The 24,878-nt window shown below is 39.1% G+C and overlaps 1 protein-coding gene across 1 annotated transcript in view; it reads left to right on the top strand.

The window, feature by feature from the left end:
• SEMA3A (semaphorin 3A) overlaps positions 1–24,878 on the top strand; it is a 200,898-nt gene that overhangs the window by 30,924 nt on the left and 145,096 nt on the right. Inside the window, exon 2 of the mRNA XM_069978371.1 lies at positions 24,689–24,846. Coding sequence (XP_069834472.1) covers positions 24,689–24,846 — 158 coding nt within the window. The remainder of the gene's footprint in view (positions 1–24,688; positions 24,847–24,878) is intronic.

Raw genomic sequence — 24,878 nt, 5'->3', positions numbered from 1 at the left:
CCTGCACCGCCACCTATGGGTGCAGGTGTTGTGGCAGTGTTGGTAGAGGTGCAGTGCTATCTATTGTAGGTTGAAATAGATGGCTGTAGATTTGGCAAATGAGCTTATTTAATTTAAATAAACTGTGTACTAACACCCTCATCTTAGTTTTGTAATTCTTCCTAAAAAGCAATAGATCAATGTGGATATGGGACCATGCTTTTTTCTAAATTTCTGGTACATTACATGAACACTAGTGTACACACACACACACACACACACACACATATATATATATATATATATATATATATATTATGCTGAAGGTGGTTAGTATCATCAATCCATGGGCACTATAACCCTAACTGCTACTATGCATTTTAGTTCAACATTTAACAAATAACTAACCAGTATCCTAGGCATCCAAAATGAACTAATAAATACGAAGTTAGTTTTGACTAACACCTTAAAGTTCTGTGTATGGACACATGTTAAAGTGAATGATTAAAGTCTAACCAAATTAATGTAGATAATAGTTGGCATTGCCTTTTTTTGGTGATCCAGTGAGGGTAATTTGTAAACAGTCTTAATAAATAGAAATATAGAAACCGAAGGTCATTATGAGTATTCGGTTCCAGCTCTGTTACATCCATTCATTTCATTACTGCAGCTGGATTATGTGACTAGCACTAAGATGACTGGAGAATTACATAGCGTTATACTTAACAGGAAGTGGTATTTCCTGGGTCAAATGACTTCCTGTGAACTACAGGATTACCTCATTATCTCATCATTACCTCATCAGACCTCATCAGATCCCCTTGGCAAGTCAAGTCCATAGATTCAGTAAGAGCTTCAAGTAGTGATTGCCATCTATCCATCATTTTTTTCTACAGTGATTGTAGCAACCAGCACTCCTTGCCGAGAAGGGCAATTTTTTCAGTGTCAGCATAAAGAAAGGAGACAATCGGATTACTTCTTAAACCTCTTAGTACATGTCTATGTAGTTTATATACATACACTACTTGCTTCACAAACAACAGTGCTGTAGATTTACCCATTACTGTATGAGAGTCTGTAGAAAACATTCTACAGCTCAGCTATATATATATATATATATATATATATATATATATATATATATATATAAAAGAACGTAAAACGGGGAAAAAGAAGCAAATCTCACGCTGGAATTGAAATAATCTGTCACTGTATTGTTGTGCTGGTTAGTGCTTGTTAAAAGCTGATAGGTACTTGTGTGGGTCAAGGAGCAGGCTAGGTAGGAATCCTGGATGTCAGATTGACAGATCTCACAAGTGTACTTGCCACGGCTATTTTATTCTCTGTAATGAGACTCTACAGTAGAGAAGAGCAGCACAGAATAGCTGCAATGATATACGCACAACAAGCCTCCACTTTTTCTCCACTCAATATTTTTCACATGCAGAGAGCTCGATATTTACTTTCCCTTATTTCTATTGCAGTGCCTGCCACTCAGATCCTTGTGATCACGTTAGACTGTCGATGGCTATCTGATTTTCTGAAAAGGCTTATAGGTTATAATGATGTATTGTTCTGATTGAAAGTAAAAATGTGGTATTGAGCCCCATAGAAAATGTAGATGACACAGATAAGGAATTTCAAGAGAAATCGGAGACCCTAGATAGCCACAAGCGTGCACTCCTTTCAGTGGGTAGGATTTTTTGTTTTCCTTTGAGCCAGAAAAGTCAGCAGAGCAGAGCAGCACTTTATCTCCAGATTATGTAATTGAACTAAGTGTCATTTTGTGATTGTTGCATATGCTTGTATGTAATGTAAGATTTGCCAAGGGAAAGGTTTCATTTTCAACCCCTTAACCCTTTTCATGTGAAAGAATGACAAATTTGCTTTGAATTTCATGTAGCATAAGGAATTTAAAAAAAAAGAAAGAGAGTATTTAATAATTCTAAGCTTCCCTAAAAAAACTTTGTATTTTTGTAATAAAGAACATCTGCATTTCTATAAACATGTCTGTGAGGCTTCAGTTTGTGATTTTCATATTTTTCAATTGGTTTTCTGTATTTACTGACTTGGAGTATAGAGAAGTATGTAGCCAAGGCAGGTTATGCTTCTAGAGAACTCACCTGGGATTTATGCATCAGAATACTGTATGGCACTGTTGTGTTTGTAAATACCACCAAGATACTGATGTGGATATAGATATGCAGATAAAGAAGATACAAACAATCACTCAAAGATAACATCAAAGACACTATGTTATATTTCAGGACTACCTTTTATAAAAGTACATTAAGGTACTGGATTTCTCTTATATCTTACTAGCTGCCCTTACAGAAAATTCTCTATATAATAAAAGTCTATTCATCTGTATCCACTCCTCTTCATATCTATAACCTAAGGAGTCAAGGGGAGATAATGAAAAATGTGTTCTCTTAGCACTGTATACTGGCCAAGAGGAGTGCTAGATAGTAGCGAACACAGAAGATCTACCGCAGCGATTTTTAAATAGTGTGAAATTAAAGCTAAATTATATTATAAGGTTGTGGAAAGGACAATTTTAGCTCGAAAGCCCATTCAACGCATCTTCATAGGACTAACACAATGGAGTTTTCTATACCAAACAACCCCTTAAGAACATTGTTGGTGTGTCTAGGATTGAAAGAATAAGTTTCTCTCATTTGCCACTGCCATGATAGAATGCGTTTAGCCATTTTAAATTTAATAGCTGTTTAAAGATCACCCTCTAGCAGTGTCCAATTATTTTATTACATGGTACTGTATGGGGAGTACATGGTCAGAGATCCACTAATGTGATGTACATTCGTTTGTCTTTGAAACAACCACCTGAAATAATCTTAATTCAAATCTTTCACCCTTAAAGTCTTTCCTTTCATACCTTTATATTTGTTATACCAGTAAAGAGCATATCTGTGGTTTTATTTAACCAGGACAGTGTCATAGAGGCGTAGGTTAGGATGACCTGTGTCCTAGGACCCCTGTGCCTTTCGGTCCATATGTCCTCCCTCTGCAGTTTAAGACAATAGTGGCACAGCCACAGTGAAGTACTGAGGCAAGTTCTTACACATTGACTGCACCATCAGAAAAAGAGAAGCCAGAATAAAATCTATATTTATTGAAATTAATAGCTTTTATTAACCTTTATGTCGCAGTGCTGTCAGCTCTATGCATTTTTGGGGTTGACAAGATCCCATTAAGAGCCACTGTAAGGGTTTTACAATAGGTTGTAGAAAACAAAAAGAGACAAAAAAAAAATAAATTGGACAAAAAAACAAAGTTCTCTTTTCTCTGCTTTCTCAGCTCCTTTCAGTTTTGCTGATGTTTTTAACAGTCACTTTCTCAGTGAGTGTTAAAGACATCAAGCATAAGATGAGTCAGCCCTTTCTTCATATCTAAAGAGACTGCCGCACCAGACAGACACTTTAAGGTCCATATAATATAGAAACCTCTTTTGCTAGTTGGGATCCATTTATCAAAGGGCAGTAACTGCTTTCCACACCTAATGACAAGTACTGCCATTTATCTTTTCCAAATTAGCTCACACTGTCCCTTGCATCAAACATTCCATCTGTCTGCTAACCATCAAACTGACACCTTCACATGGTCAAAATGCAGTTTTATGTTCAGGTTTTTGGCTGCCAAATCTATCAACATCAGCCCTAACCTCTATCATATGGTTAATATGAGATATTTTTATCCCTTTCAGCCTTGCTTTTGGCTTTATAAACATCTTCTTCTCGTACAAAATCATTTGTAACAAGATGACATGCGTTGGAACACTTTACAAATATTAGCAAGTTTTTTTTCCCCTTAGATCACAGGTGAAACCATTTTTTCCCCTGCAATTTATTACGTTAGATGATCAGTTATAAATGGTATTTAGCATTTTTCCATAAAGGTGGCAAATACCTAAATTATAACCCTCCTGATTCTCCAGCATAATTGTTGTTAATCTTTCTACCTACTCATTCCTGTAAAGAGCTTTCTCTATATGTTAATCTGAAATCCACTATGCGTGGCAAAAAGTGGTATTCCACCCAAGAGCTAAAAAGTGAATTGCTCCCTCCCTCACTGCTGGACACCTAGCAATGTTGTGTGCTGGCACTATTGGCATTCTCTAACTGCCAGACAGAGGTAATTAACCCTTGACAGTGACAGTCAAGCTTACTCTCGGCCACATATCCATTTACATACAGTAGATAGATTAGAACTATGCTGCTGTGAAGGCTATCACTGTTCTGTTGTTTTGCTGTCCCTTGGCCAAGTGATCATTGATTGGTGTGATGTCAGTGGTCGGTGGGGATAAAGATGAAGTGTTAAAGCTTGCCTGACAACAGAAGAGATCGCGTTTATGTGACTTTGGTCTCAGAAGGAGGGGGAGGACAGATCATGTGGACCAGGAAGTGAGGATTTTATGCAGCTTCAGGGTGTAAGTCAGAATGTGCTGCAGACAAACTATCCAATTCATGTAATAGAAATCTATTACAAATAGGCTTAGATTATGGGTAAGAATTGAACAGGGTTTAAAGTTCTTTTACATGCATTGCCTTTACAAAAAATGATTAATCACACGGACGGGTCGCACAAACGATCCCTGCATTGTTCGTGTGGCTATTTAAGGGTGCATTCACATGTACAGGATCCGCAGCAGATCTGCAGCAGATTTGATGGTGCAGCTTCGAATCTGCAGCAGATCCGCAGCAGTATTTTTTATGATGGTGCCCATTTAACATATGTTCATTGGTATTGCAAGAAAAATACCCACCGTAGCAACCAATCAAAATTGAGCTTTTATTTTTTCAACTAATCTGGTAACATGAAAGCTGAGCTTTTGTTGCCATGGACAACAAACATAATAGATTTTCTTTAGATAAATAATTAACAATGATTGTTGAATTGGAAACTTTGGACAGAGAACAGACACAGATCCTCTGCATAAAATCATGTGACAATGGCTCATAATGGAGAACTAAAGTTTGCAAGTGCTACTGTATATACAGTATGTCTGGTGAAGTTAAAAGCTTTACAGAAATTTCCCCAGAAACTCAGTATATCTATGTACCTATGTTTCATATTTGGGGTAAAATGTTTCAGGTGTTTAGATGCCTATAGAGAACTGACAGACAAACAAACATGCACTCACTTTTATACTATAGAAGTAGGACAGATTAGAATAGATAAACCTATTTATAGTTATGGAGATAACAAACTGTAACAAAGTTTACAAACAGTATATTGGGCCTTATTTTGGTCAGTAGTAGAACTGGCACAGAGAAAACAATAATGGAAAGATTTGTACCTCTTTTCTGTGTTTTGGACCCAGTCCTGGTTTGGGTTAGTAAGGCTACAAAATAAGGCCCAAAATACTGTGTGTAAAACCAGCCGAAGTCCTATTGTTCTACATGATTTCTATCTTGTGTAAGTGATGTATGCAGGATTTCAGAAACAAATACCGTACTCTGCGCATGTCATAGGTCACAGACAGGGTAAGCCTACTTTTATTGCAGGCTTTAATACTAGCCGATTACTTTGTACTCCAGTTTCTAGACTCCATGCGCCAAACTGCTTGTGCCCTTAATTTACAAATATAAATAGTAGCAAACATATCTTCCAGGGAAAATTGGGAAAATAAAAGAGTTATGGCCCTTAAAAGGCGAGGAGGAGAGCACTATACAGTGTGACCTGGACATCTGTGTGTCAATTACCTTTGGGCATGAAGGGGTAAAAAAAAGCTATTTTGTTTTAAGCATTTTCTGTAGTTTTCTCTTTAGCCACACACAGTCCCTTCTAGCCTAACTTCTTGACCCTTATTTTTACTACCTCCATTTTCTCATCATTGTCTATAAGACAATATATCCCTAGAGACTAGTCCAGGTTACATTCTCAGGTTGTCAGGCATCCATCGAGTGATTTGTCTGGTATTAATAACAGCCCCTATTATACTGTTATAGATCCTGATAAAATCTGTTGTTTGCAGAGCTATCTGCATAGTCTCCTGAAACCTAAATTTAGCTTTTACATGAATGAGACAACAGATCAATATCAAAGCGGAACATAAGAGTATCATGGATATAATAGGTTTGGTTGCATGCACTGATCATATAGGATAAATGTGTATGTACTGGTATTTTATAGCCTAATAAGCAGTATCAGTCCTACATTTTTTACAAATAACCATTAACAACCCCCAAAACCAAATGATGGTTCAACAACCCAAATTCCTTTTTCAGAAAATCAAACCTTTTAACAAAAATTTCTTTAACAACGCTGACAATTTCTATAGTGCTTCTTTGATATATATTTTAAAAATCTAAAGTAGCTATTCTTCGTATTTCCTGTTCATCAGGCTATAAATCATATGTCATCACTGAACCTTGAAAATGATTTGATTGAAGACTGAAGTTATTACTATATTTGCTTTGCTTTGTAATAGTATCGTAGCCATTGTATGTTTCACTATTGTGTGCATTGTTTAATGCCTCTGATCAGATTCACTTATTGTGATCTTATGTGTGGATCTTATTATCACTGTTATAATCAACCGAAAAGAAATTGTTATGTGATCTAAGAAAAAAAAAAGGTTTGCAAATGAAGGAAAAAAGTCTTGAAATCTGTTGTGCCTTAATTAAAGTCATATGGCTTTAACTCAGTACATGAAACAACTTGAAAAGATAAATCATTTGCTTTGGATCTTTCAATAGGAAAAGTTTACTGTATACATTGTAATGTTGAGTATTGTTTTCCATTGTATCCGAACATTCATTTGTGATGATTCATTTGTCATGATACTTTACAAAGCAGTAAGTGTATTTTGTTCCCATTAAAACAATAATCCCTCATAAGTGAAAACCTCTGTTCCCCAATACTGTGATACACTGGAAAATATTGTACATAGCAGGTATTGTTTAGGTCCTAATGTGTTATTCACAGTTACAGCTTCATGACCCTCGATTCACACGTTGTAAGAGTGCGGCTGTATTTGCGGCTGTAATTGTGCGGCGGTATTTTTGGTGGTTCGTGTGTATGCTGGGAAGTATAGGATATGCGGCTGCACAGTGCACACTATGTATGAATCTACGGCCCTATCGTAAACGGACCCGTAAAAAATGAACAAGACCATTGTTTGCGGCTGAACATGCGGCCGAGGATTGACAGGCGGTCCGTACGGAGTACTTCAAAAATAGCCGGCAATGATGCCGAATGCCGATGCCTCTAATAGTTACTATATTAAATTAATCAAAGACATTTTATTTGTAATCAAGACACTTTCGTTGATCAATAATTTATTTCTAACGAATCCATCATTTTGCAATTAAATATACTGTTAAAAAAAATAGATATATAAATAAATGTATATTTATCTATATATTTATTTTTTGACAGTATATTTAATTGCACAATGATGGATTCGTTAGAATTAAATTATTGACAAACGAAACTGAATTTATTTCCCAGAAAATGTGTTTTATTCATTAAATATTAATTAGTACAGGAAGCTCTATAAGCCGGTAATTCATATGCCGGCAATAGAGCATTCTGTACTAATCATCACTTTACTTTAATGAAAACATCAAATGTTTCTTCTAATTATGTTATGACAATAACATTATTAGAAGAAACATTTAGAATTATATGTGCGCTCAGCTGATTGGCTGTTCGGCTGAGCGCACATATAATGAGCCGGTCCGCAGTACAGTGACTTCATTGTGCTGCGGACCAGCGAAGAGGACACATCGGGGTGAGTATAGAGCTCTGCCCACCCCCTCCCCGGCACTGCACCCCTCCCAGCAAGGAAGGGGGGGTCAGTTAACCCCTTCCTTGCTGGGATGGGTGCAGTCTGACATCAGTCTGGCCCCCAGGGGGTTAAGGGGGATGCAATACATCCTCCCTTAACCCCTTGGGGGCCAGACTATAAGCAGCGATCTGTAAAGATGCTGCATACTGTAAGGTGCACAACACCGCTCACAATGATGGGTGTTGTGCTCCTGTTTGTGTGTTTTTTGTGTGTTTCTCCCTTTTTGTTTTTCAGATATCGGTATCCTGGGGATTACGTCGGATTCTGTGGATTACGTCAATGACCAGCATTTTTTTTTTTTTTTTTTTTAATAAAATGGTCAATGAGGGGTGTGGGGGTGTTTTTATTTGAATAAAAAAATTTTTTAACTTGTGTCTTGTCTTTATTTCTTTACTTTATAGACTTAGTAGTGGAAGCCGTCTAATAGACGGAATCCATTACTAAGTCGGGGCCTAGTGTTAGCCGGTATAAAATGGCTAACACTAACCCCCTATTATTACCCCAGTACCCAATGCCACCAGGGGTACTGGGAAGAGCCGGGTGCCAGTGGTCCCGGAGCGTCAAAATTGGCGCTCCTGGACCGGGCGGCAGCAGGCTGGTAAGATTTAGGCTGGGGAGGGCCTAAACCAATGGCTCTTCCCACCCTGGTGTTACCAGGCTGCTGTCGTTTGGTTTTTAACCCGGCTGGTTATAAAAATAGGGGGGACCCTATGCGTTTTTTTTTAATTATTTATTTATTTAAAAAAAAATTCGCATAGGGTCCCCCCTATTTTTATAACCAGCCGGGTTAAAAACCAAACGACAGCAGCCTGGTAACACCAGGGTGGGAAGAGCCATTGGTTTAGGCCCTCCCCAGCCTAAATCTTACCAGCCTGCTGCCGCCCGGTCCAGGAGCGCCAATTTTGACGCTCCGGGACCACTGGCACCCGGCTCTTCCCAGTACCCCTGGTGGCATTGGGTACTGGGGTAATAATAGGGGGTTAGTGTTAGCCATTTTATACCGGCTAACACTAGGCCCCGACTTAGTAATGGATTCCGTCTATTAGACGGCTTCCACTACTAAGTCTATAAAGTAAAGAAATAAAGACAAGACACAAGTTTACAAATTTTTTTATTCAAATAAAAACACCCCCACACCCCTCATTGACCATTTTATTTAAAAAATTCAAAGAACAACCGCTGGTCATCGACGTAGTCCACGGAATCCGACGTAATCCACAGGATACCGATATCTGAAAAACAAAAAGGGAGAAACACACAAAAAACACACAAACAGGAGCACAACACCCATCATTGTGAGCGGTGTTGTGCACCTTACAGTATGCAGCATCTTTACAGATCGCTGCTTACAGTCTGGCCCCCAAGGGGTTAAGGGAGGATGTATTGCATCCCCCTTAACCCCCTGGGGGCCAGACTGATGTCAGACTGCACCCATCCCAGCAAGGAAGGGGTTAACTGACCCCCCCTTCCTTGCTGGGAGGGGTGCAGTGCCGGGGAGGGGGTGGGGAGAGCTCTATACTCACCCCGATGTGTCCTCTTCGCTAGTCCGCAGCACAATGAAGTGACTGTACTGCGGACCGGCTCATTATATGTGCGCTCAGCCGAACAGCCAATCAGCTGAGCGCACATATAATTCTAAATGTTTCTTCTAATAATGTTATTGTCATAACATAATTAGAAGAAACATTTGATGTTTTCATTAAAGTAAAGTGATGATTAGTACAGAATGCTCTATTGCCGGCATATGAATTACCGGCTAATAGAGCTTTCTGTACTAATTAATATTTCATGAATAAAACACATTTTCGTTTAAATAAATACAGTTTCTTTGTTCAATAATTTAATTCTAACGAATCCATCATTGTGCAATTAAATATACTGTCAAAAAATAAATATATATATAAATATACATTTATTTATATATATATTTATTTTAACAGTATATTTAATTGCAAAATGATGGAATCGTTTACATTTAATTATTGAACAATAAAAGGGACTTTATTAGACAGAAAATGTGTTTTATTAATTCAATATATTAACCATGAGAGACATCGGCTATAGTGCAGAGGATCGCAAACCCCGGTAATAGCGATTCATGTAAACTGTGTTCCCTGCTTTCCCAGATGCATCCAGAGGTGTTTCCATCACTTTCTTAACATTTTATTTGTTATTTTTAGTTGAACCAGATTTCCAAGTAAATGACCGTATGTTTTGAGCCGCATGTCTATTTTTTCCCACGGCCGGAGTTTCACCCGCACATTTACAGCCGCATAAAAAATACAGCCGCACAGTTACAGCGTGTGAATCCAGCCTCAAACTGCCTCAGGTTATCTGAAATATGTATATGTTCAAGGAATCAATATAGAGTATTTCTACCATTCACTCCTGTTCCTCTATACAAACAGTAGTCAAGCAACATTATAGATCAGGGGTCCTCAACTGGCAGACCGGGGTCCGAACCCGGACCGCGGAGGCCAGCTGTCAGGACCCCGGCTGCGGCGTTGCTCCCTGCACAGTAAGTATCTATGAGCGCTCGTAACTAGCGCTCATAGATACCGAGCGGCAGCAGCACTGACAGAGAGGGAGCCATTGGCTCTCTCCCTGTCAGTCAGCTCTCACTGGCCGCAGCGGTTACAAGAGGCCGCGCTCCCCCTCTGGTGTCGGCGGCGAGTGACGTTCCTGCGCCGGCGGGGAGAGCGGCCTCTAGTGACCGCTGCAGTGCGGCCACAGGAGGAAGAGAGGAGGATGCCCAGGACTTAGGTGAGTATAAGTGGTTTGTTTTTCTATGCTATATGGGAGGGGGGGGGAGCCCACAGGGGGGCTATATACAGGGGAGGGAGCACAGGGGGGCTATATACAGGGGGAGAGAGAACAGGAAGCCTGTATACTAGTGGAGAGCAAAGGGGGCTATATACAGGGGGAGAGAGCACAGGGGGGCTATATACAGGGGGAGAGAGCACAGGGGAGCTATATACTACTGGGGGAGAAAACACAGGTGGGGCTATATACAGGGGGAGAGAGCACAGGTGGGGCTATATACAGCGGGAGAAAGCACAGGTGGGGCTATATACAGGGGGAGAAAGCACAGGGGAGCTATATACTACAGGGGGAGAGAGCAAAGGTGGGGCTATATACAGGGGGAGAGAGCACAGGGGGCTATATACAGGGGGAGAGAGCACAGGGGGAGAAAACACGGGGGGGCTATATACAGGGGGAGAGAGCACAGGGGGGGCTATGCACAGGGGGGCTATATACTGGGAGAGAGCACAGGGGAGCTATATACTACAGGGGGAGAGTGCACTGGGGGGGCTATATACTACAGGAGGAGAATGCACAGGGGAGACTATATACTACTGGGGGAGAGTGCACAGGGGCTATATACTACAGGGGGAGAGCGTACAGGGCGGCTATATACTACTGGGGGAGAGGGTACAGGGAGGCTATATGCTACTGGGGGAGAGCCCACAGGGGGGGCTTTATACTACAGGGGGAGCTATATACTACTAAGGCAGTCACCCCCTGTGTACCTAATTTTAAAGGGCTGGTGAGAGAGAGAAAATGCCAGTTTTCCCACTAATAAGCAGCTATTCTGTATGTAAATAGTTCAACAACATTTGTGAAAAGTAACAAAACATGTTCCCTACTGATGTTCAGCTCGGACCTTCACCTGACAAAAGACCCCGGTAAGTGGACCTTCACTAAAAGTTGTTGAGTACCCCTGTTATAGATCATGTTCCCTATGAACACTATGCACACAATCTATGGAGGATGCCACACTAAAAACATGGAAATTAATATTCTAAAGCAAAGTGTGGAACAATGATGTGTAGAAATCCATCTGTTGGATGAGATAACATACAATGTTACTTGTTTGTCTCTAAATTATCATTTTACTTTATTTCTTTTGTGAGTTTAGTTTAAGCGTTAAATATAGAATAATTCACATTAAGCATATGTTTCAATCCACAGCATGTCAATTTATGATGTATGTACAGTATGCTTTACTGAAGAGGAAATTCTTAATAAACCCACAATATTTTGGATTCAGCTGTAAAAGCACTGCAAGTCCACGATAGTGGATTTTTACATACCAAAATACACAGCAGAATATACACAACAGAAAATCCTCTGCAACAGTTTTGTGCATACTTTGTACTGTAGATTCTGGCGCAGAAATTCTGCAGACTGCATTGTGCATCTTCCTTCAACTGTTGTCAGGGTACAGGAGGCTCCCTGTACCTTATATATAGTTGTCAGATCCAATTCATTTCTTTTTATTATTATAACAAACCAGATACCTTGTATAAAATGTAAATATTCTACATTTGGCAACGAAAAATTAAAGTGATAAGTACATAATGCCATATAGCCATACACTTCTTTCTGTATTTCTGCTTTTTTAACTAAGATTCCAGGCATTCCAGACATATTAAACTGTCTCTATAAAACCCATTGGTATTTAAAGGTGAAATAAATCCTAACATATAAAGCTTTGTTGTATTTTATAATACAATTGTAGCAAGGAACAGAAATCGTATTACATTACATATTTTTAGTATAATTTGTTTGTGAAATGAAGGAAAGCCCATAATTTATTTCAATGAACAAATTCTAGGCAAGGAGAAGCCTGGCATCTACTCAATTATAAAACATTCTTTTGGCCGTATTGAAAGAATTAAAGGAATTCCTACTGTTGGAAACCATTAATTGGTAATTTAATAAATGAACATCAAATGCTTCATGCCAGCACTCCCAATAAAATGGCACAGCAAAGAGCTGCAAATTATTTACTTTTGCTGTAATTTATATCAGTCTAGTCATGAAAACAAATTAGCAGTATTACTGGCCATGCCTTAGAATTTTTACAACAAAATACATGAAAACATCTTTCAAGACAAACCTGACAATTATCAAATCAGGCTGCTCAATTTAAAAAAAATATATATATATAATTTTATTCTAGTTAAAAGTAAACTGGCAGCATGCATATGTATACTGTAGATATATGCTGCCAGTTTCCATAGCATCCATAGGCACTTTTACCGCTGCTCTGTGATCAAGTGTGTTTGTAAAAACGATCCATCCAAGACTACAGTGTCACAGAGGCGGGTCTGTCACGCTGCGTCTGCCCCACCCTTCATCCACTGTCTCCAGGCTGCCCCTTACCGGCTGGATGATCTTCTTTTCTGCTTAATTCAGATGTGGGTGTACCCTTGTGTGTCCACATCCCAATTCACTGATGCACATAATGGAGCGTGCGAACTGACAGTTTCTCTTCAGCCGCAGCCGCTATTCAATAAATAGAGGCTGCAGAAAACAGAATTAGCGATCATAATCCAGAATTAGCGATCATGAACATTTATTATGGCTGTGGATTTACAACAACAGTCATTGTTTGCGTTTATCTATACATAGTGGGAACATAGCCTAAGCAATATCTTCTTTAAAGTTTTTCCCTCTATTTTTGTACTTTTTAAAGCACTAAGCAGGTATCCTCACACTATATTCTGAAATAATATGATAGAAATATTTAGTAAAAGTAAGGGCTTTCTGGGGCGGAGATTAAAATTGGATTACAAATATTCTATGTTAATTTGTATCTGATCGTGCTCCTAAGTTTTATCGCTATATTCACATTGGTAGTGAAGCGATCTTAGATGACACCAAGTTGATATATTCCTATACACATTCACTCAGAGCACTCTCTTAATTAGCTGCACCACCTGTAAACTGCAGCGTGTTAATGGCAACAGTTGATCACAATATGGCCTGTTCACATTTACTCACCGGCGTCCTGCAGCTTTAAAACTTTTGTTCCAATGTACCATATATGTAGGTTTTTGGTATGTAGAAAGGATGTAGATCCAGAGTAGTTCGTACACACAGAGAGGGCGCCCCGGCCGGCAGCATTACTCACTGTCAGTACACTGTTTTCGGTGAAAAAAATCCTTCAAAGTCCTGTGTGATGTCACACTATCTACAGAGGGACTCTGTAGATAGTGTGACGTCACACGAGACTTTGAAGGATTTTTTCCCCTGAAAACAGTGTACTGACAGTGAGTAACGCCGCAGGCCGGGGCGCCCTCTCTGTGTGTACGAACTACTCTGGATCCACATCCTTTCTACATATTAAAAACCTACATATATGGTACATTGGAACAAAAGTTTTAAAGCTGCAGGACGCCCGTGAGTGAATGTGAACAGGCCATATTGTGATCAACTGTTGCCATTAACACGCTGCAGTTTACAGGTGGTGCAGCTAATTACCAGAGTGCTCTGAGTGAACCTACACTTACAGCACATCGGAACAAAAGTTTTAAAGCTGCAGGACGCCGGTGAGTAAATGTGAACAGGACATATTGAGATTAACTGTTGCCATCAACACACTCCAGTTTACAGCTGGTGCAGCTAATTACCAGAGTGCTCTGAGTGAATTTGTATAGGCATATATCAACTTGGTGTCATCTAAGATTGCTTTACTACCAATGTGGATATAGCGATACAACTGAGGAGCGCGATCAGATACAAATTAACATAGGACCTTTTACACACTGAGGTTGTTAGCAGGTTACAACTTTACTGATACGCAGCTCCTACACTATAGCAAATAGTAAGTGTGAACAAAACCATACAGGGTAGCGCTGAAAGTGTGCGTCATATACACATATAGGATTACAAATATTGGCAAAACTTTCTTTGTGGCCCATAGCAACCTATCACAGCGCAACCTTCATTTCTCTAATTGCTTCTCTATTAAATAATTACATCTATTAACTTTGATTCATTGCAAAGAAAAAGATGTTGCATAGTACTTTTGGACCGATAACCTCTCTTATCTCTTTGATATCGTTTAATTTTAAGAAACAATAGACTTACACATCAAACAAAACTCAAGCCAAAATATTTATTTAAGATTTAGAATTTTCCAGTACTCAACATTTAAAACCTGAGAAGTGGATCTTTGGCACATTAGGTCCATTGTTATCTAAAAATGATAATGACACCGATTAGTCTAAGAATTGGTCCCAGATGAGGTTTGTGGCTAAAATAAACATGCAAATGTTCCCAGAGGGTGGAGTAAATCATATTTATCTCAGAGTTGAGGGGAAGGGTGTTGGTGGCTTTGTGATAGATGTGTGTCTTAAATCAAGACGTCAGAAAGTCTCTGCCTTGTATCCTATTGAAAGGAAACTGGAATTACGCCCTAAAAAACAGCTGTGTTGTAATTAATGTTGTGCTAGAGAGATGAAAAAGAAAGGAAGGACAGAAAATGAAAGCCTTGCCTTTGTGTTTGATATACTGTCTACCTTCTCTTATCAGTACGCTACTTAATTACTAGGAGTAAGGAGAAAGACACATACTGTATACTGTACTTTATTGTTCCTTTCCATGGGAAATTCATTAGGTGCTGATAGAATAGGAAATTATACTACATGCTGCAAACCAAACCAAACATCTCTAATCCTTGCATTTCAGGACCAGACAATTTTTGGATACTTTTTTTTTTTTTAGTTTAAACTAGTAAATGAGTAATTTCAGGACTCCAGCCAAGTCCAGTTCACTTATACAGATGTAGCAGAGTTAATAGAGTAAAATAGTCTATTAACTCAATGTTTTAATGCACCAAGTCTGACTGCTTCCTCAGTATTTGCATTGACTTGCAACTATTTATTGTAACTTTGTTTTTCACATTTTGTTTATAATAGTTACTAGACAAGTCAATACAAATGCAACATAGTACTAGGTAGAATAAATAACATAATGCAATGCAAAATGCTTGAGTAACCCTATTTTAAATGTGATGTAAAGCTTTAAAACTAAGATATATCAACCTCTCCCATAGCACACACTGCACAGTATGTATTTATATATAAAACCTAAACTTACTTCTAGTTAGAGTTCTATGGTCCATAGACTATGATCCATATAGTTTTTGTCAGCAGGTGCCATCTTGGTGAGAAGACAGTTTGAATGTTATTTGTCCCATTCTATAGAGTTTCCTAAACCTGTATCAGGAAGCGTCTACCAGGTTTCCCGCATACCATAAAGCTGAAAAGTATATTTTTAGTGGCATCCCTATAAGCATTAGTTTGTTTATAGTCTGACAAAAAAAATGTTGAATTTGTTCAAACTAGCAAGTGTCTATAGGTGGCCATACACCTTCAATAACTGACAGATAAAAAAATCGATCAGCCGTCAGCCATCAGATATCATATCTGGCTTCCGTCCTCCCCATACACAGGAACAATCAGCATGGCCAGGTGAGCTCCTCTTCTTTATGGGGAGGGGATGATTAATTTTTCTGGCTGCAGCTTACCTCCCCACGAAAAAAAAAAGATAGAAAATCACCAACTGACCCCTATCTCCACCAGCATAATCTGTCATTGGTTGGTCTTGAGTCCCCTATGAACCTTACACCGATGGTTGAACCCACTGTGAGCATCACGTATGGCCGATAAAAATATAAGGTGTATGGGGATCTTAAAGAAAACCTCAGGTCAGAACTGGAAATCTGATGCATGCAGGGGGTTGGGAAACATAATAAAGTATGTATACTTACCCGACTCCATGACCCTCACAACTCCTCGTTACTATCACTCTGACAGGTGTGAGACTTAAATTCCTCCTGTCTTTCAGCCACGTCATGACCCAGGGGAAAGTACCTGCTCAGCCAGTTAGTGACAGGAGTAGTTTTCTGCTTCAGTCACTGACTAGCTAAGCAGGCATTCCTGAGCCCAGGCCGTAACATTGCAGGAGCGGAAGCTAGAGGAGGCTGTCGAGGGGCCAAGATCAGTGGTGCGCCACTGCGGGGACACGGGAATGGGTAAGTATGCATTATTATTATGTTCCCCCTACCCCCTGCCTGTACCAGGGTGGCCAGAGTTCTCCTTTAAAGCTAAGTAAATATTTTTAATTATGAGAAGCAAGGGAAGTCACAACTAACAGGATCCCTATCTCTCTCTATCAATTGAGAGCAGGAAGTTTGCTGTTATCTCAATCAGATATGTGATCTTTAGCATTATTATAAAAATAACTTGTGATTACTATTTCCAGAGCTACAAGACACTTAAAATTCAGTGATATCAGGGAATAATATGATGCATGCATAAGACCTCCTCATTGAACTTAATTTTGCATTTAGCAACAAACATTCTAACACATGCTCATTTTTTACTGTTAAGTTTCACAGCCCTAACACTTCATAAGAATTAACAGTTCAAATGCTACTGAACATCATTGAACAGAAGCTATTTCCCTGTGCACAGCAACCCCAGCCCTCTACCATGACTGGCTGTTTTATGACAGTGTGTTGGAAATAGCTTCTGTTCTCATTATAGAAAAAATATATTGCACTTTAATCTTTTATTATGTCTAAGGCCTAATTATGGTTTTAAATAATGACAGAATATAAAGAATATATTATTGTTTCATGCTACATTTCTAGTTCTTATTAGGATTTTTTTTTTTTTTTTTTTTTTTTGCTGTTTGACTCTGTGGAAGGGGACAACTAATAGAAAACAAATGGCTACTCAAACAACTTTTACCCCATGGAAAATAATGAAGATCTCATTTAAAACCAGTTTATGGCTCTTCTGGGCACAATGAAATATTGTTGACCTCGGCTCATTTTCCAAAGCTTTAAAGTAGTTAACGACATGTAGCAATTCTATAACTCAGTTTCTTGTAATTTAAACAGAAGCACACTATGAACCAGATAGCTGTTTCATCTGATTGAAACATCCAAAAGGTATTTGTTAAACTTTTGAATTAAAAAAAAAAAAAAGGTTAACTTGTTTGTTGATTGCTCTTTAAACCTGGCAAAAGTAATCCACTGTCTGAAGCACACCTCTCTGTGTAATAAGAGATGGGTGAGCGATAGCATGTTAAAGGAAAGGGCTACACAAACGACCTAGTTCAGACCTTGCTGCATGATTGTCAAGCTGTGAAATAGGTTCAGCAAGTGAGCGCTGATCTACCAGATCGACACTCTTTTACAAAACGAGTCAGCCCTTGTAATACAGCCTTTAAGAGCTAGTTCCTAATATACTGTATATTTTTTTAGGCCAAACACTTTTGTAGTCATACTAACCATATTGGACTTAAAATGCAAGCACTGTTACAGGAGCTAGGAGATATCAAAGGAGAGGGAAGGGTGGCTGTTGGATTGGACATCAACATATTATTGTAGGGTCTGTCATTTGCTCTTTAGAGAATTTAAGCTAATTGAATGAATTGTAGAAAGATGTAATTTTGATCGATTTAGATATTGTTTTCCTCTTAAGGTTCTTAATTTAGGCCACAATACATTACGCTTTGTAAATCAGACTTGTGAATGCTGAAGCTTTAATGTCCTTATGAATTGCTTCCTAAAGACTTATTTTCGGAATAGTTCCCTGAGGCTGTAAGAGATTTAGAATGTGCATTGTAAATGTATTTTCATAGCCTAGCTGATCTTTACAGAAATTTGTTACATTAGGTATTTGTCATTTGAGGCTATTTTCATGAGGCATGTTGAAAGTCTTATCTATGTGGAAATCCCATTGGTCCCTAAGTCAGGTGAAACATGAAGCTAACCGATTTAACTTATAGCATCCCTTTTTTTTTCATGTACCTTCTTTAGTGCATTTTTTATTTTACATGCATTCTTGACCATTGTATGTGTATGTTCATGTTTCAGTTAAAGGCTATGTTCACACTACGTAAAATAACGGCCGTTGTTTTCATCGGCCGGACTTTTGCGACCAAAACTACGGCCGTAGAGTTACGATCGTACGGGCTAGTTGTGAAACTACGGCCGTTGTTTAATTTTGATTCCTAGCATGATTATAAATGGGATGAAACAGGTCGTTTACTTTAAATACTGCGCCCAGCCCGAGAAGCCACTCAGAATTTTTTTTACATCAAAATCAAGTTTTAATTCGGCAGATATACATTTTACGTTTGTGGCCGCATTGAAATCCACGGCCGTCGTTGCAGTATTACCGGCAGGAAATAATTGACATGTTTATTTTTCACAGGGCCGTATAAACAACAGCCATTATCTGATACGTAGTGTGAATTCAACGGCCGTAGTTACATTGCATTGCAGTCAGTATAGGGAACCTCAAAACAACGGCTGTAGTTTTGCGGCGCGGACAACAGCCGTTATTTTGCGTAGTGTGAACATAGCCTAAAAATAAAGGCGTGAAAATGTTTGTTTAATACCTACAGTATGTGTCAGCTTTATACGTCATGTTCTGCTCTGCTGAGTATTTTGATAATTTTCTACTTTTTAGATACTTTTTAGGAACATCTTAGCAGTTTGGTATTGTGTAAGGTGGGCCAAGACTAAATGGTTTGACACTCACCCAATTACTGCTGAAAGGATGCAGCCAGTATTGTATTGCTGTGTTGTATCTGACAGATCTTTGTCGCCTGACAAATTGCCTTGTAGTCATTGTCTTCAGTATGCGACTACAATATGCCCAGGAATAGGACTTTTAATGGCCTTTTTAAAAGTACATTGCAATCTTGTGTACAGCATATTCTAGACACAACAACATGCTAGAGGAAGGATGCTCTTTACTTTTTTAAATGTTTGTTCCTTCTGGCTGTAAAACAACACCAGCAGTTTTGTACTGTGCTTGCACGTACAAAATTTTGAATGGGAAGAATATAGAAGTACAGCAGTACATATGTAGAGTTGTAACAGAACATAATAATTATTGTCTGTATAGTCTGTTCCCTTCGGAAATTTTTTTAAAATAAAGAACAACTTCAATGCATGGAAACAAGTATCCTACAAATACCGTATTTTACGGTGTATAAGACGTCTTTTTAACCCCCAAAAATCTTCCTAGAAGTCAGGGGTCGTCAAACAGTTAAATCACCTGGGGCCCATTCCCGGCATCCGATGAGATGCTTGGCTGCCCGGGAGAGCTTCGGGATTTCCAGCGCAGGCAGTGTAAGTCACATTGCCTGCACTGGGAAAGGGACAGGGGACGCGCGGATGGTGGGAATGGGCCCCAGGTGAGTTAACTGTTTTTTTTTTAATTTAGCTGCAGTTAACCCTTGCCTGACCGCAGCAGGGCGCAGTCAGGAAGGGGTTAAAATTTTGTTGCATGTAAGGCGAACCTCTGTTAATCTTCATAAAAGCTGGGGATCTTCTTATATGCCCAGTCGCCTTATATGCCGGAAAAAACGGTAATCTCGATAATACTATTTTAGTTTATTTTTTTGGATGAGCTCTTCTTAAAGTTATGCTGTTACTTCAGGGATTACATATACATAGCCACTATCAAACGTTGCATGGATATAACATCTTTGGGCCATAGGACATTAGTTTTCTTCAGCCATCATATTTACTCACATTATATAATATTGAGCAACATTTGTGAGAGGCGCAGTATGTATAAAGTATATATAAACTCTGCAAACAGTGTGAAGATACAATCTTTAAAGGGGAACTATCTGCAGGCTAGACATATCTTGCCTGCTTATAGCCCCCTATTGCACACAGGGTGTCATGGAGGAAGATGTCTCTTACCTTCCTCCTCTGCACCATTTCCATGTTGTTAGCAATGTAATCCCCAATCCGGAGAACTGCTCCGTCCCCATTGCGTGAGCTGGCCCACTCCTAATGATATCAATGGAGTGCTTGGGTTGGATAAGTGCTCTGGGGCAGGGCAGTGCTCCTAGCGGTGCTCTGGTCCAAGGATTACACTACTAACAGCAAGCGAATGACACTTAAGAGGAAGGTAAGAGACATACCCTTCTCCTCAGGGCCCCATGAGCAATAGTGGGTTAGCTCCCCTTTAATGCACAAGTCCAGTAGAAGAGAAAAGAAAGTTGCATAGAGTTCATACTTTTAGGGTACTGGTGCACAGAGACACATGTTCAGCCATTTTGTGGGCGGGCTACAGCCTATTTTGACTATTTTGACCAATAAAACACATACATCCCATCTTACACAATAATTTCTGTGGCAACATATATAACTTGTGTAGAGCACTACATCTTAAGTGGAGCAGGGACTTCTGTCAAACCTGATAGGATTCCCTGCTCAATGTACTTAACAGTAAAACAGTAAGTAAGTTATGATGTATGCATCAATGGTGTAATGTCAGTAGCTTTACTAGACCATGTGCACCATGTCTTTCCCAGAGAAACTGCTTACTTGGTCAAAGCCAGCAATGCTTTTTGAGTCTGTCGAACCAATGAGAAGCAGAGGATGCTTTATGTATAACTGACTTACTGTTTGAAAACTTGTTGAGCTGGTGCTCTTTGCCTACCTTGGCGATTCCGCCAGGCTTGACTTTAGCATACTAAAGACTCGGCCCTTCTATTGGTATTGTGTCCTATGCTAATAGTGAAGAGCATCACAAAAGAGCAAACAGTCCTGTCAAAAATAGGTGTTCCTACTTCCATCAAAAAATGTTAAGCTAAAAGTGTATCATGTTTTGTGACGCATTAGCCAAAACTATTGGCTACATCTCTACAGTATGAATAAAGCAGTGTGATTAGCTAAGCTTGCTGTCAATAGTACTGGGAATGGATGGATGGATAATTAGTCAATAGGATCCCGCAGGATTATAAATCTATTACTGTGGTTTATGGCTGAGTCAGTAACAGAAGACAAGATGCTAGTGGAAACACAGCATGACATGGTTTTAACTTTATTTTCTGCTAAGCTGAGCCATATTGCCAATGTTGAATATTAAATAATTGTTAGTTTCTTGCGATTCTAAAGTATTCAGTGACTTCAGTGGCAAAGTTCACCATTAGTTTGTAGAAAAGGCACCACTAGTGGTTAAATAGGCTTGTTTCAGTATTTAACAAGGTTTTAGAGAGTTAGAAAAAGCACAGCTACTTAACTACAAAAACAGTACCACCCTTGTCTTCAGGTTGTGCGTAGTATTATAATTTAACTTTATTCACTTTAATCGAATTGAGCTGAAAAAGCACAGACAAACTAAGCACAAGTGTACTGCTGTTTCTGAAATAAAGCAAGCAAAAGTGACTAACAAACTACATACACAAAATAGGAATTTTAGCCTAAAACTTGGTATTATAATAGACAATTACCTTTTAATCCATATATGGCCATACGACATAGGATCCTTATGCCATACTGTAAAAGTGCTTGGCAATGTTCATGTGTTTCAAGTATTTTTATAACTTTAATCGTACATCAAAACTAGTCGAGTACATGCTCAAGCTATGCTGTATTGGGGATGTATTCTTGTTCTCTGTAGAGCCTACAGTACATTGATGAAAGTAAAACATACTTGATGACAAGGCAGCAACACTTTGTGACATGTGCAGATAAGATGGCATGAAATCCAAGGTCATGAAAAGGGTCAGCATGCAAGACAATATTAGAACAAAGGACTGTGCAAGTCAAGTCAAGCATCTTGTATCACAAAACATATTACCTTTCTTCATATATTGTGCACTGCAATGTTGTGCAGGTCTTAGTGTAACTGTAACATAGTCAATCATGTATTTTCTAATAAGAGCGTAATTTTTAATGTTAAATATAATCCGTTTTTATTGCTTTGCAAAAAATGTAATGGAAACCCTTTTTTATGGATTGGGCAAACTCAAAAGAGGAAAATCAGCTGTATCCCAGTTTCCTCTGGTATTGCCCTTTTTATTATAAAATGTTTGGCAGAGACAAAAATACATGAAACGTCTTATTGTCGTTTAAGACAGCTAGGCCAGTGCAGATGGAGAAATTGCCTTTGATATGGAAATAGGTTATTTCAGATTGAAATTAACAAAATAAAAGTACTTAACTAAGGTGACATTTATCTTTGAAACTAGAAATCATCAATGATAGACATATAAAAGGTAAAGCACAATAGAAAGTGGCCATCTTGTCATAAATGTGCAGCTTTACCTTAATCCTCTGAGATTACTTGTATTTTAGTATGAGAGAGAATAAATAGAAGCAAGAAAAAAGAGCAGGGTGCCTGCATGTGCTGCTATCAGGGTGATGAATAAACAGGTGAGGGAGATCAGATCTGCTTACCTGGGTTAGTCTTTCAGGCAGGTATGATGTCTATATTGGCATAATCAATTATACTGGAGGCAGCAACCCAGAATCAAGGGTCCAGGATCAAATTTGGATGAAGAACTTGCCAAAGAGGAGAAAAAGTGATGGTTCCAAAGGAGCTCAGTATCTCAGTATTTGAGGAAGAAGGTTGTCAACCTTTGAAGAGCATCATCTGAAAATAAAGTTACTTTCATCTTACTCCCGGTATCTGTCCGATGTTATGAGCCCGCTTCTAATAAGAGACACTGCAGCTGGCCTCCAGCGCCTTTAGAACCATCCCTTTTTCTCTTTCTTGCCACTTTTGAGAAATAAAACATTTTGATCCTTTTATACCATCTTGGCCTAAAAAATTTTGTATGTGAAGAAGAGATTTTGTGATAAAATAATATAGGATTAAAGTTTCTCCTTTAAATCATAATATACATGTTTGGGCAAAGAGGGTCATGCTGAAAAGTGGGCATCTCATCAGTTGGTAGTATGAAGGTATTATTTCAGAAATTAACCTATTCAGGACCAAGGGATGCGATGATCTTCCCTGGGCTGACCCTCCGTCTCTAATGATTATCAATGAAGCAGGCTGGCGGGATTGGTGTTCAAAGGGGGCCGGAGTGGTATTCATGCCCCAAGTGCTCTTAATGGCTTAACAAGCACGATTAGCAGCACAAAAACAGCACTAAAGATAAAGATAAGAGACATACCTTCATGACCAGCACTCTGTGGCCACTAGGGAGATATCTGCAGGTTGGATTTGTCTTACCTACTGATAGTTCCCTTTTAAGCAAGCTGTTCTACACTATTTCCAAATAAATAAATAAACAGGCGCTATGCAAACAGCATACCATTTGGCTGTTTTTAAGAATCCTGGTCCCCCGGACCACTAAAGCTAGGCTAGACAGGGTTAGGTGCAACACCCAGAGTTGAGACCCGTATCTTTCAAGCATTATTATTATTATTATTATTATTTACTTTTTAATCAGGGAGTTTAAATGCATGGTTAGATTAAGTATTTGTACATTCACATTTTATTTTCCTTTAGTGGTTGAAATACTGTTTAAGGCTATGTTCACACAACGTATCAGACCGGCCGTTCCGTGACCCGGCCGGGGTCACGGAACGGCCGGTCTGTGCCTGGATCATTGTGGCCAGATGATACGTCCGGCCGCAGAGCTCTGATGCGGGCGCATCAGCGCGCGCCCGCACCAGAGCTTCCCATAGCGCACAGTGAAGCAAGCGGCCAGAGCCGCTCGCTTCACTGTGTGAACTGACAGGTCTTTCTGCAGCCGGAATTCACTGAACTCCGGCCGCAGAAAACTGACATGTCAGTTATTTGCGGCCCCGTATGGGATCCCGGCCGGAGCGTATGGGATCTCCGGCCGGGATCCCATATCAGATAAGGTTATGTTGCGCTCCACAAAAAGTACGCCCGTTGTTGCCAATGGCAACAATGGCCGTACTTTTGCGTAGTGTGAACATAGCCTAAAACTGTTTTTGTAACAGAGCCCATATTCATGCACATTAAGTTCCTATATATGGATATGTATACCCGACAAACACTTTGGACATGGTCAAATGTGGCATAATGACCCTTGTGGCTTACAGGAACATGCTCTAGGTGACCTTTGTAACAACTGGTCAGCATATGTACACGAAAGGTTACACACACATGTTAAGAAATTCCTATTTAGGGTCATCTCAAATGCTTGACCATTTGTTTTCTGCACTTAATCTCATTAAGTTTTATCATGTCATGACTATTAGAATACCTACAGAACTACCACTATCTAGAACATTTGTATTTTTCTTCTAACATAAATTGCTTTTCATTCTAACTTATCTCTCTTTTTTTTTTTTTTTAGAAATGTTGGACTCCAACAATTTAATCACATTTAATGGACTGGCCAACAGCTCAAGTTACAGTACATTTGCATTAGATGAAGAGCGGGGAAGACTTTTCGTTGGGGCTAAGGATCATATATTTTCATTTAATTTGGCTAACATCAAAGATTATCAAAAGGTATTGTATATGACCTTGATATGGAATAAAGT

The sequence above is a fragment of the Dendropsophus ebraccatus genome, chromosome 1, assembly GCF_027789765.1.
Source record: "Dendropsophus ebraccatus isolate aDenEbr1 chromosome 1, aDenEbr1.pat, whole genome shotgun sequence".
NCBI lineage: Eukaryota > Metazoa > Chordata > Amphibia > Anura > Hylidae > Dendropsophus > Dendropsophus ebraccatus.
The sequence above is the reverse complement of the archived record's forward strand: the minus strand, read 5'-3'. Positions and strand labels throughout refer to the sequence as shown.